The following is a 16087-nucleotide window of genomic DNA, read 5'->3' as shown; positions in this document are numbered from 1 at the left end:
AAAACCTATTACATTAGATGTAAAGCAATCGGATGATCATGCTTGATCCTAATCTTTCACAAAGGTATCTGTTGGCATGTGATCACAGAAACAAATGCAGATTTGGGAGGCTATTCTCCAGGCCTCGAAATCTGAGTTGATGTTAAATCCAAAGCAATTAAAGAATGAGTGAGCACATAGTCATATGGTGCAGCAGTTCAATCAAACGTCACATCACATTAATGTTTGTTAGTGAAAACGTTTGCACATTAACACAGTACTGTGCAAACATTTTAAACATATGCTTTATATTTGTACACAAAAGTAAATTGTGGCTTTTTTATATCACTGCATGGTAAGTGAAGGCCTTACAAACCAAATGGCATTGTAGCAGTGACCTTTGACATGGGGGCCATACTTCTTTGTAAATACATATTTGTAATATAATGTGCCTTAGGTTGTTTTCAAATTACCTGTAATATTCCTGAATTTTATGTCTACCTTGATGTTTCATTCAAATGCAGACAAAAGTAGAGTTAGGATAATACATTATCCATCTACAACAATAAATCCAATAAAACCAGCGACTGGATTTCCTATTGCATTTAATTGGGTACAAACAACAGCACACATCAATCCCACATTTAGGATTATTCCTACAAAGCAATACTTTCCTGGAATTTAAAAACATAGATGAATTGCTAAGAATCCCAATCTAGACAGTCATTTTAGTAGAGCTGAGTTGTTGTATTCAAATATACAAGGCTTGAAGGTTTGAATACACAGACTGTTGTCATGCAGCAGAACACCGCTCTATTCTAGACACAGTAAAAATTCTACTCACTGAAGTACAGAAGAGCTGGGCACCCAGTGTGTGAGTCCAGGCTGTATGCTGCCACTTGGAACTCCTAACATTAATGTTGTGCGGATGCAGCTTTATATCTCTGTACAAATAAATAAAAAGTACAGGTACCATGTCCACAATAAAGGTGCAACCCCAATTCCAAAAAAGTTGGAAGGATGTGTAAAACATAAATAAAAACAGAAAGCAATTATTTGGAAATCTGATCAACCCATATTTTATTCACAATAGACCATGAACAAAGTGACACATTTTACTATTTCATGAAACATATGAGCTCATTTTGAATTAGATGGCAGCAAGACATCTCAAAAAAGTTGGAACAGTCCTTCGGTTTTTATTTACATTTACACATCCTCCCGACTTTTTTCCACTCTGACGGGTTGTAGAACACTCCCCTCCATGTCCAGCACCTGACCTTTTTCTGAATAAGCCTATTAGTCAGTTCGTCCGCAGATTTTAACTATCAACTGTCCAGCAGTTGTTATGAGGGCTGCTGGGGTCCTTCAGCATGTACGAAACCTTCCGTCTGCATCTTCTCTTTGTATTTCAAAAAGTCTCTCCTCTTGGTGAAATATTTCACCTGTTGGGGTAGACATTGAAGATGAGCAACAATCCTGCAGTGTCCAAATTACATTGCATGAACAGTAAAGAGAGAGTCATGCAGAGTTTGATTGAGTTGCGTTTGCTTAAACAGTCAGTGTTGATGCCTATTCAATTTAAAAAATATATGAGTTTCAAATTTGTTTCGCATTTTAAACTAACACATAGGCCAGGCTGACTGGACAGAATAAAAAATTAGGGCACAGCTTACCCACTGAGCAGGGCATTTTGCCTCAAACTCATTCATGAAGATTTGGCAAGATGTAACTTTGTCATTATTGTCATCCAGACATTTCCATAGCTGGTCCCTGGCAGCCCAACAGGCTTTTCTCTCCGCTGAATTTGGAGCTGCCATCTCTGCTTGGCTCTAGTAGGGATTTCACAAAGGAAAAGCTATGATCTGTCAATATAGGAGCTTAGTATCTGCTGCCACAAGATGTAACTGTTAAAGAACACTAATATGCTACTGTACCCTTGAAATACACATATGCACCTTTTAAAAACTAAATTTACTGATCTCTTAAATAACCTACGTGGCACTAATGCACTAGCTTCACGTAGATATTTGATTGCAACTTATTACCATGCAATGCGTTACCTTGCGTCTTCGACAAGGTGACAACTGCTGCCAATCTTGTGATAAATTTAACATTCACTCACCAAATTCAAGATTAAAACCTCCCACCGGAATTCTTCGTTGTGACCCCTAATGCTCTTCGCTTCGCTTCCGACACTCCATAAAAATGAAAAATGGGCGTAATACGGTGATATAAGTAAAAGCAGAAAACTTTTGTAACGTCTTTAGGAACTATAGCACCTATCAATGTGAAGGACGCACACAACACACAACGCTTCCTTGTCGCTGGATGATGACGTCAAGACGTAATTAAAACAACGTACCAAGTGATGGCGCTGTTTAATTAAACATCAAGCCCAAGTGAGCTATATGCTATATGCTATATTCATAGGTAAATTAATGCAACAGGTAAATATATTTCTTTAGAATTGGTTTTTAAACATAATCCGAGGAATTTATTAAGTTGAGTAGCGGTTTTTCTCAGACTGACATGATATATTAGACTGAGAGAATATAACGTAAGTTAGCATTCTTGTACATACATTTCAGTAACACTTTGCAGTGTTTTAACGTACGACAGCTAACTACTTATTGTTTGCAACACTTTAAAATTGTAAAAATTTATTCAGTTCTCTTCAAGGAAGACAACTACCAAAATGTCCAAAGTAACGTTAGTTCAAAAGGGGTTTAAGGGTTCAATTTTAACAGTATTTGTCAAACACATAATAACCCTATTCATATTTAATAACAAGATGCAGAAACAATGAATAAGGATTGAAAGATGGCGAGATAGTCTTTAAAACGTACTATAGCAAAAACTTTATTTTTTGTTTCTTCTAATAAAACCTTTGGCTTTTGCAATGCTGGTCAAAGGAGACAGTGAAAGACTTTGGACGAGGCTGAAGATGGAATTTCGGTCATTGTACCAGAACAGGGCATTGTTCAGTGATTTTCAACTGAAAAACGGGACGTACGTACGTAAAATATCAAGATTGTAAATAAAATAATTATTTAACAACAATAGTTTCCATAATTAAATTATGAACATGGTAAAATTGAAAGTACATTTTAAAAGACTTAGTAGTGTTTCGCAACATTTGCCATCCTTGCACCAGCTCTATAATAATTCTTGAGCTCTATTTTCTCAAGAAAACAGTTGAAGAGGAAATGACAGGAAATATTCCATAGTATTTCATATTTACACATGGCATATTGACACAGACTGGTAAAGACGTTATAGTTATTTTACTCTTTTGCTATGGTTGTATTTGCTCAGTATTAAACATGAACACTGTGATTCATTGTTTCAAATATGACAGAAGATATATCACAGAGTATTAAAATAATCTAATAGGACATTTTACTGTTGCATTTTATATGTATTGATCTCTGAACATGGTACCCTGACACAGAATGAAAAATGAAAATGAAAACTTGTAATTTTTCCTTTTGCAGAAGCCTCTTTTTATTCCCTGCATAAGAGCTGCTTATACTGAGCAACATGAATGTATAACCTACTTTGTGTGTGTGTGTGTGTGTGTGTGTTAGCTTGGTGAGTAAAGGCAGAATGAAAATGTGTTTAGTTGATTAACTCTCTCTTTCTCACTTTTTCTCCCTTCATCAGCCATAGTGACTGAGAATAGCTCCCCTGGTTTCCATGGCACCGCACAGCAATCCATCTCAATACGTGTGCTTGTGCAGAGTGAAGGGAATAAAACAAAACAAGTGCTCTGATGCTGGGGTGAGGTGCACGGCCCCCCTTCTTATAAAGTAAGTGTTTGTCACTGTGTGTGTGTGTGTGTGTGTGTGTGTGTGACTCGAGTGCGTCTCTCTGGCTGCTTCAGAGACAATTCGCTGAGCTGTTTATGTCATACACTGTGTACTGGCCTCACTTCAAGTTTGTTTCCTCCAGTTTCAGTGGGTGTTTTCAGTTTACTGTTCACCAGTACACAGATTTTAGACCAAAGTTCCTGTTTGAGAGCACTGTCAGTGTTGTGATTTTGGTTCTCACTATCTCTTTTCTCATTGCTCTCGGAGATATTTTAAATAAAGACTAATTGTAGAGAATGAAAATTACTGTTTGTGGATAGAAAATCAAAGTTTTTCTTAAAAAGGTTAAAAAACTCAGTAGCTGCAGGTGTCAGTGGCAGCAGCTTGTTTATACCGTGATGCAAACAGTTTTTCATTTGAGGGCACTTATTTGTCCAAATTCAACTTGATCACTAAATACTCAACTTTCTGGCATCTGTTTGTTTTTAAGTAAAGATTTTTATTTGTTGAATTTTGGCATCAATTTTTGTTTATTTAGTTTTGGTCTCTAGATACTAGGTGCTGTTTTATTCTGTTTTGTCTTGCAGCCCACCAAACTGGTGCACTGCACAACTTTTTATACATTTTTTATTTAATTTGCACATCAACATCAACAGTAAAGGATTTTGAAAAATGTCCCGTGGTTTGAAAAGAACGCGACCTCTCAGATTCTGCAAGACTTCTTGTCTGAATGGCAGAAAAAAATCTGCTTAAAATGGTTCCTGTTGTGTAAGAGGCACAGACTTTCTGCCAACATGAAAGAGATACTGTAGCTCTCTGAAAATATATGTTGATGAGAGTATGTCGCTATTATTTCTCCATGGCTAAAAGCGCAGTCGTAAAATTGTCAGAGATTAAGAGAATGTGTGTCTTCCTGATGCCTGTCATATTGTATTTGACAAACAAGTTTGTATTCTTCATTCTTCATTATCACATGAAAGCACACTACAGTAGTGAGGACAGTGAACAGTAACAATGATGAAGACTAAATACAAAAATACAGACTCATCATGTTACACTAAGCTACAGTAATACATTTGTAAGTAGAATTAAATATTATGTCATGATTTTGTCTCCCATACAATATGGGGATTGGCATGGACCTCTTACCTCATCAAGCAGATAATCTTGCTTACACAAAACATGAATTATTGTAAATCAGTAAAACTTCTGTACATCTAATGTAGTTTTACATTATGATCTTTGACCCTTGAGTCTTCTTTGCCACTTCTGTCCTGCTTGGCTTGCAAAAAAAAAAAAAAATCAAGCGCCTATATTCAGTTTGTTTTCCTTTTTAAACATGCATCTCTGTTGAGGTTCACCAAGTTGTTTGACAGCACTGTCACTTAAAACGTAGGCATCAGTGGGATTTGAAGTTTAATCCTGGCAGTGTTATGCAGGATGTTATGTGATGCAGGCTGTTGCCACCACATAGCTCTCATATAATAAGCTGTGGGTTTACATGCTTACATGCTTTACATGAGTTATGCTGCGCTTTCATTAGACTCATAAGTTCTTAATGTTATTTTCCCATTTTGCTTGATAGAAAATCTTTGGCATTGTTATCTTTGGCATTCGATCCACAGGGTCGTTTTGAAGTTATTGAAAGCCACCAAAGCATTTCCTCATCTTTCTTCTGCAATATTGTCAATATTGTAAGTAGCCATCTGAGGTCATTATTTGTCGAGAGGATTAGAAACATAAAGAGGCACAGTTATGTTGCAACAGTATGAGGTATTATCCATTTACAGCCGTCGGTAGTAATGTAACTAACACAAAGACAGCTTGAAACAGTGGGGAAACGAAGTTTGTGCACTGGTCATGAGGCTGCTGTCTCTTGTCAGTCAGTGTCAGTTCAGCCAGGATGTCAAGAGGAGGATGACAGTCCTTGACACAGGACAGTGAGTGATGGAGAGATAAAGATACAGTTGCGATGGGCTTGTCAGGCATAGTATAAATCCCCACATAGCCCAGATGGAAAGGTACATTATTTGCTGTCACTGTTACTACAGTGGCTTAAAGGCAATAATAGACTTGAACTTCTATTCACAGTCTGTCGTTAAATGAAACAAAGACCTTGTTGCTTTCCTAAGCTGTTTTGACTTTGCTTTATCACAGTCCGCTTTCACTGCTGTTCAAATTGTTCTACTTGGTTGCTTGGTCGCATTAATGAATGATACAATTGATACAATAGTGATACAGTAGTGATACAATTTAATATCAGTGAATCAGTGGCCGTGTGGGAAAAGGAGTGTTCATTTAAATGATGTACTTTAGTAATAATATGGAAATGGACTCTACTGTACTTTACTTCATACCGCTCATAGAAACACATTGATATATTCACGGGAGGATAATGAGAAGACAAGTTTATATGAATTAATATGCAGAACATGACCTACAAATCCCTGCCCTTCAATTTTCACTATGTGCTAAAGGTGGTCATACTGTTCACTGGTCATCGTAATAGGCGGTTACCCTCATTCTTCTCATTATAGTACACAGAGAGTGTCTCAAGTGTGGTATGAGTCATGCTGTATGACTTTAAGATCTGTGGCGGAACCTTTAGTCTGCCAGGAAGGTAAATGTCAGATCACAGACACACATACTCTGTAAAAAAAGGCCAAAACACACACACTTACAGACACACTATCTTGCTCTCTTTCAGTTTCACTCTCAGAAATACACGGACACTCGAAGGCAACTTGTACTGTTTTTTAAACCCTTTTGATGCCGATGAAAAATGACAACCATGACATTACTCTGCTCCCCACAACAAATCAGATTCCAGCCTCTTTGATTCCTTGTAATTTTTTCTTCCCTTTGAAAGACATTACCCTTAAAAGCATGATGGATCAAAAGATTACGAGTTTATTGATTACTAAATGGGGACGATTCTCCCTAAAGGAACATTTTCCTCTTACAGTGACACACAGGACCAAGCCCTGTCTCTTAATCAATGAGATACGAACACTGTCTTTGATGAGTAGATCCTTGGACATTGTTTTTGTGCTAACATTTAAACAACTGAAACATTTAATTGGCACACAACTACCACCCTCACCAAACATGCAGGACTAACAACCCACAGACCTACAGTGCAGTGTGTTGCTGCATGGCATGTATCGACCACCGATGGCATCACTCTCTCTCTCACACATATCGACCAGTATCTGTTAGCTCAGCGGTGTCCAGAATACTGACCTCCAGTTGCCACTGCTGGAAGTCAATATCACCATCAACTCTGCATCCAACGTCATGGCAACAACGGTTTAGGCACACACACGGCAACACACTGAGTGTTTATAAATGCTGCTTTTTTTTGCAGGTGTTGTCACTTGTTACTACAATGATTGTCATACAGATGACTTCAGAAATATGGAAAAAAATATTTTTTAATCAGTGGAGGATGTTTTCTCTTAAACTTCATTGGTTTGTTAGGACCAGATGCTATTAAGTGGTCTGTAATGATATATTTATTAATGTTAGCATTTTTCTGAATCCCTGCATTTTCTGGCCCATCAGTCAATTTAAGTTGAAAGATTTCTCAGTGTGGAATTTGCTGTTTGTGGTCCCTAGAACAGTAAACAGACATAACACACAGAGCTGATACTGGTAAAGTTAAGAGAGCACGCTGTCCCTCTCTTCAAACCTCCTACTGCAGTTTTGACCCTTTTCTATGGTTTTGCTCAGTGCTTCTTTAAAATGTGGTCAATGGCCTCTTAAGATTATTTGTTTTGTGAACACAGCAGAGCCTTATTACTTGACAGTGGATGACTTGAATTCATTCCTGTTGAGTTGTTGATTTTGTTTCACTTGTGGTCAGAAAGAGCAGAGGAAGAGAGAACAAACACCTAATCCACAATCCATAGCTGCCAGCTTTCCACGCTGGATGCAAAAAGCTAGTTATATTGTGCAGGAGGCGGCAGAGCGTCATGACAACGCATCATACAGCTTGAGTCTTCACACCTGTCACAGCAGAGAGTAAGTCTGTGTCTAGGAACATGTGTGTTTTGTGAGCTGATGTTACTTTGGTTTCTCTTCTCTTTGTATTATTGGGCTTCAGCCGAAAAAACAAAAGCTGTGTGTGTATATATTACATAACACCCAAGAAGAGCTTTTTTTCCTGCAGCGTTCATTGTTTGTACTCTGTTTTCTCTATTTTTGTCTGGGATTACGCAAACGGATGCCACAATCAATGTGTGGTTATTAGACAAGTCACACAATCTTTCTCACAGAAACACACACACACACACACACACACAAACACAAACACAGACTTGTATCCCGGAAGCACAAAGCCAGACAGGATATTGTAACAAGTATCCGTGAAAATGTTAGTCCAACAAGTGAGACACTGTTCCCGCCTGACTTAAAGAGGATTATCTCTCTTAATTTATGCTAATTAATGCACGCAGAGTAATGAGAGCAGCCCGTTATTGTGCGACCACAGTCTGTCTCACACACGCTCACAAACATTTATACGCTCCCACAGTGTGTTATTGCACCACTGAAGCTTGTTGATTGTGGAACTACACACACACACACACACACTCATTGTGTACTTCATGGGAATCTTCAAGTTCCACCCCTGCCAAATCTTACCATTATTGCAAACACACACAATGGTTCCGCTGTGATGCTGCTTGAGTTTAACAGACCAAGGCCCTTTTCTCTGTGTTATACAGAATCCACAAGCAGATTTTGTGAGGTTCCTGCTCACTAGAGTTGGCTGGGTTCCTCTGTGATTGTTATAAAAGTTTCTGAGCCTTTCTGAGCCTATGATGTCTCTCTGCTTTCTTACTTAATCTAACTGTTGTGAGTCCATAGTTGGTTATTCTTATTTCCTATCATTCACCAGATTCGTTAGTGTGCAAATGCTAATTGGTGGTAGCCCGTTATTCTTCTGCTCCTCGTTAAATGGATGTATCTAAGATAAAAACGTAATTATGCCTTATACCGTACAGTATGTTCTGCCAAATCAACGTGCCAAACAGTAATACTATAAAGACAGAAACATTATTTGGTTATTGCGCTCAGTTCAAAGGATGGTCAATCAATGTTTTCTACGAAATAAAAGACCCTAAATCACAATTACAGCTGCTGACACGCTGTTCTTGTTAAAATGTCATCAGAATATTACGGGAGAGATGCAGTGGTTTCAATTAAGGGCAGTGGGCGGCGCACGCACCGCCTGTCTCTTGTTGCGATACGTGAGTGCGCGTCTTTAATCATCCAACCAGCCCGCGAGCCCGCACTCCTCAAACCAAACCCAGCCGAACCAAGCCGAGCCGAGCCAAACTGATTGAAGAACAGTGTCTTGCCACCCACCGCACAGAGAGGCAGCTGAGGTGGAAGGATGAGCTGGTAACGCATTTTTACGCACCCGACCCGCCGCACCGTCCCTTGTACAACCTCATCCTGCCTCTTTATTTTTAATTTTGTCGCCGAGACTATGAAGACTTCAGCTCCTAGGACCGACGTGATCATCCCCCAACTGCTCCTTTTCAGCCAAATCGGTAAGAAACTGGGAAGTGAAAATCCTGATTTGACTGTGGTGCTGACATGTGTTGCTGTGGACGTTTTGAACGCTGTCAAAGATTGAGCGGTGCGTCTGGTGTATTTGTTAGGATATTCTGCACACATGTGCAGTATTTCAGGATCTGCAGGCGGCGCCGAAAAAGCTAAATTTTGCATCTCGATTTCTTGTCTTAGAACATGCATTTTCAATATGCTAATGTCTTGCTAAAATGTGCACCATTGCTGAACATTTCTCCAAATCTGCACAGCACACAGGATTTATCTGATCATGCTCAACTGCTCGCAAAGCGCTGAACTTATTTATTTACGCCGTTTAGTGGTAATGTGCACCTTGGCGAGCTTCGCTCTTCTTTTATAATCATCCCATTTATAAACCCCACGAGCATTATAGAGAGATATTAAAGTGTTGTGGAATGTGGCTGTACCGTCATACTGCGTATTTTACTATGTTATTAAATTTGGATGCTGAATATCAATTGAAAAAATACAATTGACTGTGGCTCATCCTGTTCAATTGAAAGAAGTCAATTCTTGACACCACATCTAAAATTTTAAGGAGTGACCTGATCAATTATCTTTTTGTGTGTCCACATTTGATCATGTTACTCAGGATGTAGAGTTTAGGAAATACAATTGCATATGGTTAAAAAGGTTGAAAACATTTCTTGAGGCAAACCTAAAATCACATACATCAGAGAGCAGGATTTAATACTGATTTCAATAACTTTCCAAGTCATAGATGGGGAAGTAAGACTTTGAATTCTGGCTGCATACTAATTACCAGAGAAGTATGAATATACTGTATGTAGTCATAACAAAATTACTCATACTTCAAGTTTTATCAAAATGACACTGGCGGTAGGTTAACAAATTTCAATAAATCTGACTTTATATTAGTAATCAGAACACGACATAAAAATGTCTGCACTTTTCAGCAATGTGGGGATTTAATTATGCATTGTGATAGATGGACTTGTGGTGTAAACTTAACTGATTATCTTTTAGTCTTATCAAACTGAATTTTTAGTGGTTTGATTCCCGACCCTCCTGACTACGTCAGTGTCCCTGGGCAAAATCCTGAACCCCAAAGTTGTCCCTAGCGTCTGCTACTTACATTTATTTGGAAGCATCGGCTAAATGACTAATTGTAATCTGTAAAGAAGTTTTGAAACTCAAACTCAATTATAGTATTGACCAGCAGGGGGCGTGGATGAGTAAACTGTCACTCAAATTATGTTTAATGGAAAGAATATCAGCTGGCATATTATCGGACTTTTACATTTCCCAATAATGATACTGACTTTAGCCTAAAAATGGTTTGACTTAATTTTAACTGTGGACAGTATCATCAGCTTTTCTGTGTAATGTTGCACAGACAGAACGACAATGCCCGTTTAAGTCCCTTAATTTTCTAAAGACTCCCTTTAACCTTCCGAGAAAGCCCTGGTAATGAGCATCCATGCACTTTCAGTGAGGCACGTTCATATTTGACCTTTGAGAAATTAAATCTCATTAAATGTTTTACTATTCCTAACAAGCTTATCTAATTGCATTACATCTTTTGTTGTAATGTTGTGACAGTTGATTCTGGAAGTTTCAAATCAGAGGTTTTGAGGTATTTTTAATTCTCGAACACAAAACTTTGATAAGGGGTTGAGTAATGATCAGATTAAGGTAAGCTCATGAGATATTTTAATATATTAAACTGTAACCTGGTTCAGAAAAAGACAAATAGTGATAGATTTGGTCTGTGAGTGCTTCCATTCCTTAAACCCTCTGTTCATTTTTGTTTGTCCCTTAATGAAAAGTTATCACTGCTCTTGTTGAAAATATTAAGATCACGTTTTCCATAAATGTCGCAGGTATTTTAGACATTCTTCCACCTAATTACCCAAACATTACAATCAAGTGATCTCTGCATCCAATTAGCTGGAATAATTTTCTGGTAGAGGTTTAAAGGTCTCAGATCTCTTTGCTTTACAGACGTCTCGATGCGCTTTTTAAATAATGTACTTAAATACTTAAAGTTTGGCTGTTTATTTTTTTCAAGTTGCAGCAGTCAATTCAACCTTAACATATGTTGGCATTCAAACTTCAGATTGTTCAATCAATTTGCTATCGCTGCGGGTTTCTAAACACTCAATGCAACTATCTGATGCAAGCTGGTTCATTATCTTTGTGATGTTTATGTAAAATGTTTTCATTTGTCTCAATACATAGAGAGAGAAACATTTATTCCTTTAGGGAAAAGAAATGGAGCATCCTCCAGCCATCTGTCCCACAATATGCTTAGACAACATTCACAATCACACAATCGCATTTTCTTTCTTGGCCCTTTCAGTCCCACAATCCATGCAAACACACACATACAAATCCCAGTTATGGTGTGAGAGCTCTCACTGTGGCCTTGTTCTGCCAGTAAACACAGTCCACTGGTTGCAGTCAGTCACTGTGCCATATGATTTTCAAAGACATTGGTCCTCTCTATACATTATACATCTAAGTTCTGAGTGGTGACCACGGCTGCTGCCTTTATATTTCTATGTGCACTTCAGAGAGTGAGGAAGGAGAGAATATGAGAATATCTTCCTGTTGATATGCATTCATCATTTTCTGATTGACTTTATAGACATTATATAAAGGTTAGAAAATATGCCTTTAGTAACTGTGAGTCTTAGTATCTTGTAATTTTACTAGTGAATCTAATTCAGCTCAGCAAGATGCTCATATCTGTGCTGTTCTTTGGTGTTCATACCAATTTACATCAGCCCAAGTTCACTTTGTTCCACTCTCCAAGCACGAGGAATTGCATTTGATGTTCCATTGTAGTTGGGATAAGTTTAAACTCCTAAATTACCACCACAGCTCACAACATGTGGGTCTTGACACCTTAAATGACAAGTAGTAGATGTTTTTCCTTTTCAGTTTCTTTTTTTTTTTAATTGGGGGCAAATGCAATAGGTTGGTGGTGCATTTTGATTTGTTATAAGCCGTGACAACACCAGCTCGCATCTCATTGATCATCAATCAGCTCACTGGAGTTTTGGCACCCAGCATTCCGTGTGTGTGTGTGTGTGTGTGTGTGTCTGTGTGTTTGTGAGAGAGAGATAGAGACAGAGAGACAACTTGTTGTATGAGTGTGTTTACATTGACATCTCATGTATGCAAAAAAAACTACATTCTACTTATTTACTTGTATACCTCTAGTGGTAGCCTAGATAAATGAAATACTTAACAAATGAAATACTCCAAGCTCTATACATTTCCCCAGGCCGACATACCACCACACACTATGTGCTAGTGATTTTCTTATGATTAATGTGAGTTCAGTGATCATATGTTCTCCTTGTGACACCATCTGGTTACCCAGCGCGCTCAGAGCATTTGAACTAGAGGGGTTGCATTTGGTGGCTTAACAGGATGCCTGATGGTGTAATAGTAATTGCCTACAGTACTAGCACACATAGCAAACTGAATATGCCCATAGCTAATATGAAAGAGCAGTGAAGACACGTAGGAGACACATTATACAAGGGAGTGACAGTAAATAATGCATAACCTTAAATTTGCCACTAAACTAACGTACTTAGTATTAAATAATAGAGTCTTCATATAGATGAGACCATAACATAAACTAGACAGTAGTAATTTACTGCAGTCATGTTCTCTTCATTGTTGAACACACCTTTAACAGCCAACGCTACAGATGCATATGTCAGGGGTTACTGGCACTGAGTACGGAGAAAATTGCTATCAAATCAATCCCAAAGCAGCCTGAACCTCACTGTGTGGAACATGTGAATATGATTTTATACACTAGGATGCTGTGGACCAACATGACCAAACGTTACCAACATTTATGACACTGATATAGAAGCAATCACAGAAGCCCTGATATGGTCATTAATGCAATCAGCATAATCAGGTTAGTGACACTGGCCAATATTGATCTGATGAATCCCTAACTCATTTGATCTTTTAATAAATAGTATGAATTCATGCAAACAAACAAACTAAATATATATATATATATATATATATATATATATATATATATACACTGCTGCTTCACACACACATTCAGCACTGTCTATGGCAAAGTGTTGAATCATAATGTGATATTAATATAAGGAGGTTTAATTGTTACCAAGATTTCCTGGTTTTTATTGGAAAAAAAATTGTAACATTTCTTTTTTGGGCATTATGTTGTAATAAAAAAATAATTCTAAATATTTACACATGTGACATGTTTTGTAATTTGTAAATCTTATTTTCAAAGGCAAACTTTAATGGCATGTACTGTGTTGATAGAAGTGGGTTGCAGTGTGTTATAGTAACCACAGTGTTGGCATTGCTAAAAATCACAGATGTTATATTGAATAATTGATTGCCTGCTTTCTACTTTGATATTTTGTCTTCCTTCCCTCTGCTTGTTTTTGTCTGGTCTCCATCTACAGCGTTTTATTCATAAGTGCTCTTCCCCTTTAATCCACTTAGCTGCAGTCTGCTCTTACTGTGGCAGCGTACGGTCACAGTTATTTTAGAGCCGGTCTGTGCCATGAGGACAGCAGAGTCTCTTTGATGCAGAGCAGCCTGGACAGGAAATTCAGCTCAGTGGAACACTTATGTCACTCTTTTTTTTTTTTTTTTTTAAATAGCTACAGTACTTTGGTAGCTCTCATCAGCTGTGGTTGGTTGAAGTCTCGACGGTAAAAGTGTAGGAGAAGAGGTTTTTGAAGTATTACACAAGCAAAACTTGACACACACACATGCTGTTTAAAAGTTGAGTTACCTGCTACTTTACTTTCTCGAGTTATGTTCACAGATCAAACTGTTTGGGACTTTACACACACTTTAAACGCCGTCTCCGTCTTAGTTACTTCTCCACCTTAGCCGGATTTGACCCTTAAAGGTCTACTTGACTGAAAATCTAGCCTCTCAGCATTTTAGCCTTTCACTACAGGTTGGAAGTGTGCATCTGAAACTTTCAAACCTGCTTGTTCATAGAGGACGGCCCCCTTAGATGGTTTTTCACTAATGAACCAGTCATTTTAAAGTAGAAGCTACATGGTACCTTCCAAAACAGCTCATGCAGCATAGTCCACTTCTCCATCAGTGATCTGTCTACATATAATACAAATCAGCTTGAGCATCCTTTTGGCGTAATTGCTGCTTTGCTTAGGTAAAGACATTTTGAGCTTTACTGTGAGTGCCTTCTGTCTAAGCACTCAGTCAAAATGTTGCAAGGACAAATGACCAAATGAAGGGATTACACACAACATTTGGGAAATCCAGAGTACAGAGCAGCAGAAGAGCTTGAACTAGAAAAGGAGCACAGAGAACAAAAGGTGAAAAGGAGAGGAAGACTGAAACTAAGTCACTGAAACCACGAAATGCCAAAGCTCTCTCTACGGTCTCTCCAGTCGAGGAGGCCTGTCTGAAGTTACAGCAGCTGACAATGGACGTCTGTCTTTGTCAGTGCCCACACACAGAAAAGCTTCTGTTGTGTTTTTAAAAGGCTGGCACCATGAACTGAGAGAGAACCTTGCTACTGCTCAGCTGGCCAGTGGATGGTCATATGAGACTCTAACACAAATATGAATACACACACACTGTGGGCACACTGTAGTCTCCAGGTCCACAGGTAAACGCTTGAGAAATGCTAAGGCAATATTTCAACTGTTGACTCTATTTTAAATAAGAACTGCATTCTTTTGGTTACATCAGCTGCTCGAACAATTTCATGCATTCATGTTTCCATACTGTTTCATGTTTCTGCGAAGCAGAGCTTGATTATGATTAATAAGAAAAGATGCTCCCGCTGCAGGGTGTCACAACCTTAGAGTTTCTCTGTTGTCTAGCATTGTGCTACTGTGTCATAACGCCACTGTGGTTTACTTTGGTGACTGGTGCATTGGTAATTTTGCAAACACCGTGCCTCAAGTCTTTGTTCATAAACATACATCACAGGTCAGATTGAACATGGCAGCACTGGGGCTCAGCCCAGTACGTGGCTCCTTTGACCTCAACTTCTCCTCTAGCATGATGCTAATGTTGCTGTAGTATGAATGTAAAATGTTATAATTTCTCAGAAATACTGTGCAGTACCATGGACATATTTTAGCCTTAAACTGTAACTCTGAAGTCATGAAATGCTATTTTGTCTTACTTTAGTTTCTGCTTTATTATTTTTAATGCACAGTGCAAGTGGTGTTCGTACTGACACCTAGTCATCAATGGGACTTTTTCACTGCCACAACATCAAAACCAGCTGGCTGCCTTAATGTTGGGGTGAACAGCAGTCAGCAAGGGGACGGGACTGAGAAGCTGTCTGTAACTACACAGCTCCATACACAGCAAGCTGTCGTGCACTATGTGTTCTGACACCTGTTGATCATGGCCAAGAGTCCCCCCCCCCCCCCCCCCCCCCCCCCCCCCCGTCCTCAGCAAACTTAAAACCACCACGTGGATTGAGTTAGATTTTGTATGTGAGAACCTGCTGTTAAAAAACAATATGAGGGAGATGTTTGCTCGATACCACTAGTTGCCTTTTTTGAAGCGCTGACGAATCCCGTTTACTGTTCACACAATTTCTGCGAGTTTAATGAGAGACAACATCAAAAGAAATCATAAGTGAAACTATGTATTCCTCAAAGTAATTCCTTTTCTTTCTCTGTAGAAAAAGCTGACATTTTGTCCATTTTCATTTGAAAAGC

General features: G+C 38.6%; 2 protein-coding genes across 4 annotated transcripts in view; one reads left to right on the top strand and one right to left on the bottom strand.

The window, feature by feature from the left end:
* Nucleotides 1-1031: 1031 nt before the first annotated feature.
* On the bottom strand, nt 1032-2305 carry coa6 (cytochrome c oxidase assembly factor 6). The gene is made up of 3 exons (XM_067489593.1): nt 2105-2305; nt 1656-1811; nt 1032-1424 (listed from the first exon to the last, which is right to left on the bottom strand). Exons 2-3 carry the CDS (start codon nt 1797-1799, stop codon nt 1326-1328), a joined length of 243 nt encoding a protein of 80 aa, XP_067345694.1. The 5' UTR covers nt 1800-1811; nt 2105-2305; the 3' UTR covers nt 1032-1325.
* A 6740-nt stretch (nt 2306-9045) lies between these two features.
* Nucleotides 9046-16087, top strand: part of ptprz1b (protein tyrosine phosphatase receptor type Z1b) — a 47086-nt gene continuing 40044 nt past the window's right edge. For all 3 annotated transcript variants that reach the window (XM_067490283.1, XM_067490281.1, XM_067490280.1), the window contains exon 1: nt 9046-9349. In XM_067490283.1, coding sequence (XP_067346384.1) covers nt 9286-9349 — 64 coding nt within the window. In that variant the 5' untranslated portion in view covers nt 9046-9285. The remainder of the gene's footprint in view (nt 9350-16087) is intronic.

This window comes from Channa argus, chromosome 21, assembly GCF_033026475.1.
Source record: "Channa argus isolate prfri chromosome 21, Channa argus male v1.0, whole genome shotgun sequence".
NCBI classification, from domain to species: domain Eukaryota; kingdom Metazoa; phylum Chordata; class Actinopteri; order Anabantiformes; family Channidae; genus Channa; species Channa argus.
This window is presented reverse-complemented; position numbering and strand designations above follow the sequence as displayed.

Bases quoted from the DNA above. Each gene is read 5' to 3' on its own strand.
- coa6 (XM_067489593.1), bottom strand. From the start codon at position 1,799: ATGGCAGCTCCAAATTCAGCGGAGAGAAAAGCCTGTTGGGCTGCCAGG. The intron at 1,425-1,655 runs GTAAGCTGTGCC...CTACCCCAACAG, and splicing joins CAAAATGCCCTGCTCAGTGG to GTGAAATATTTCACCAAGAG.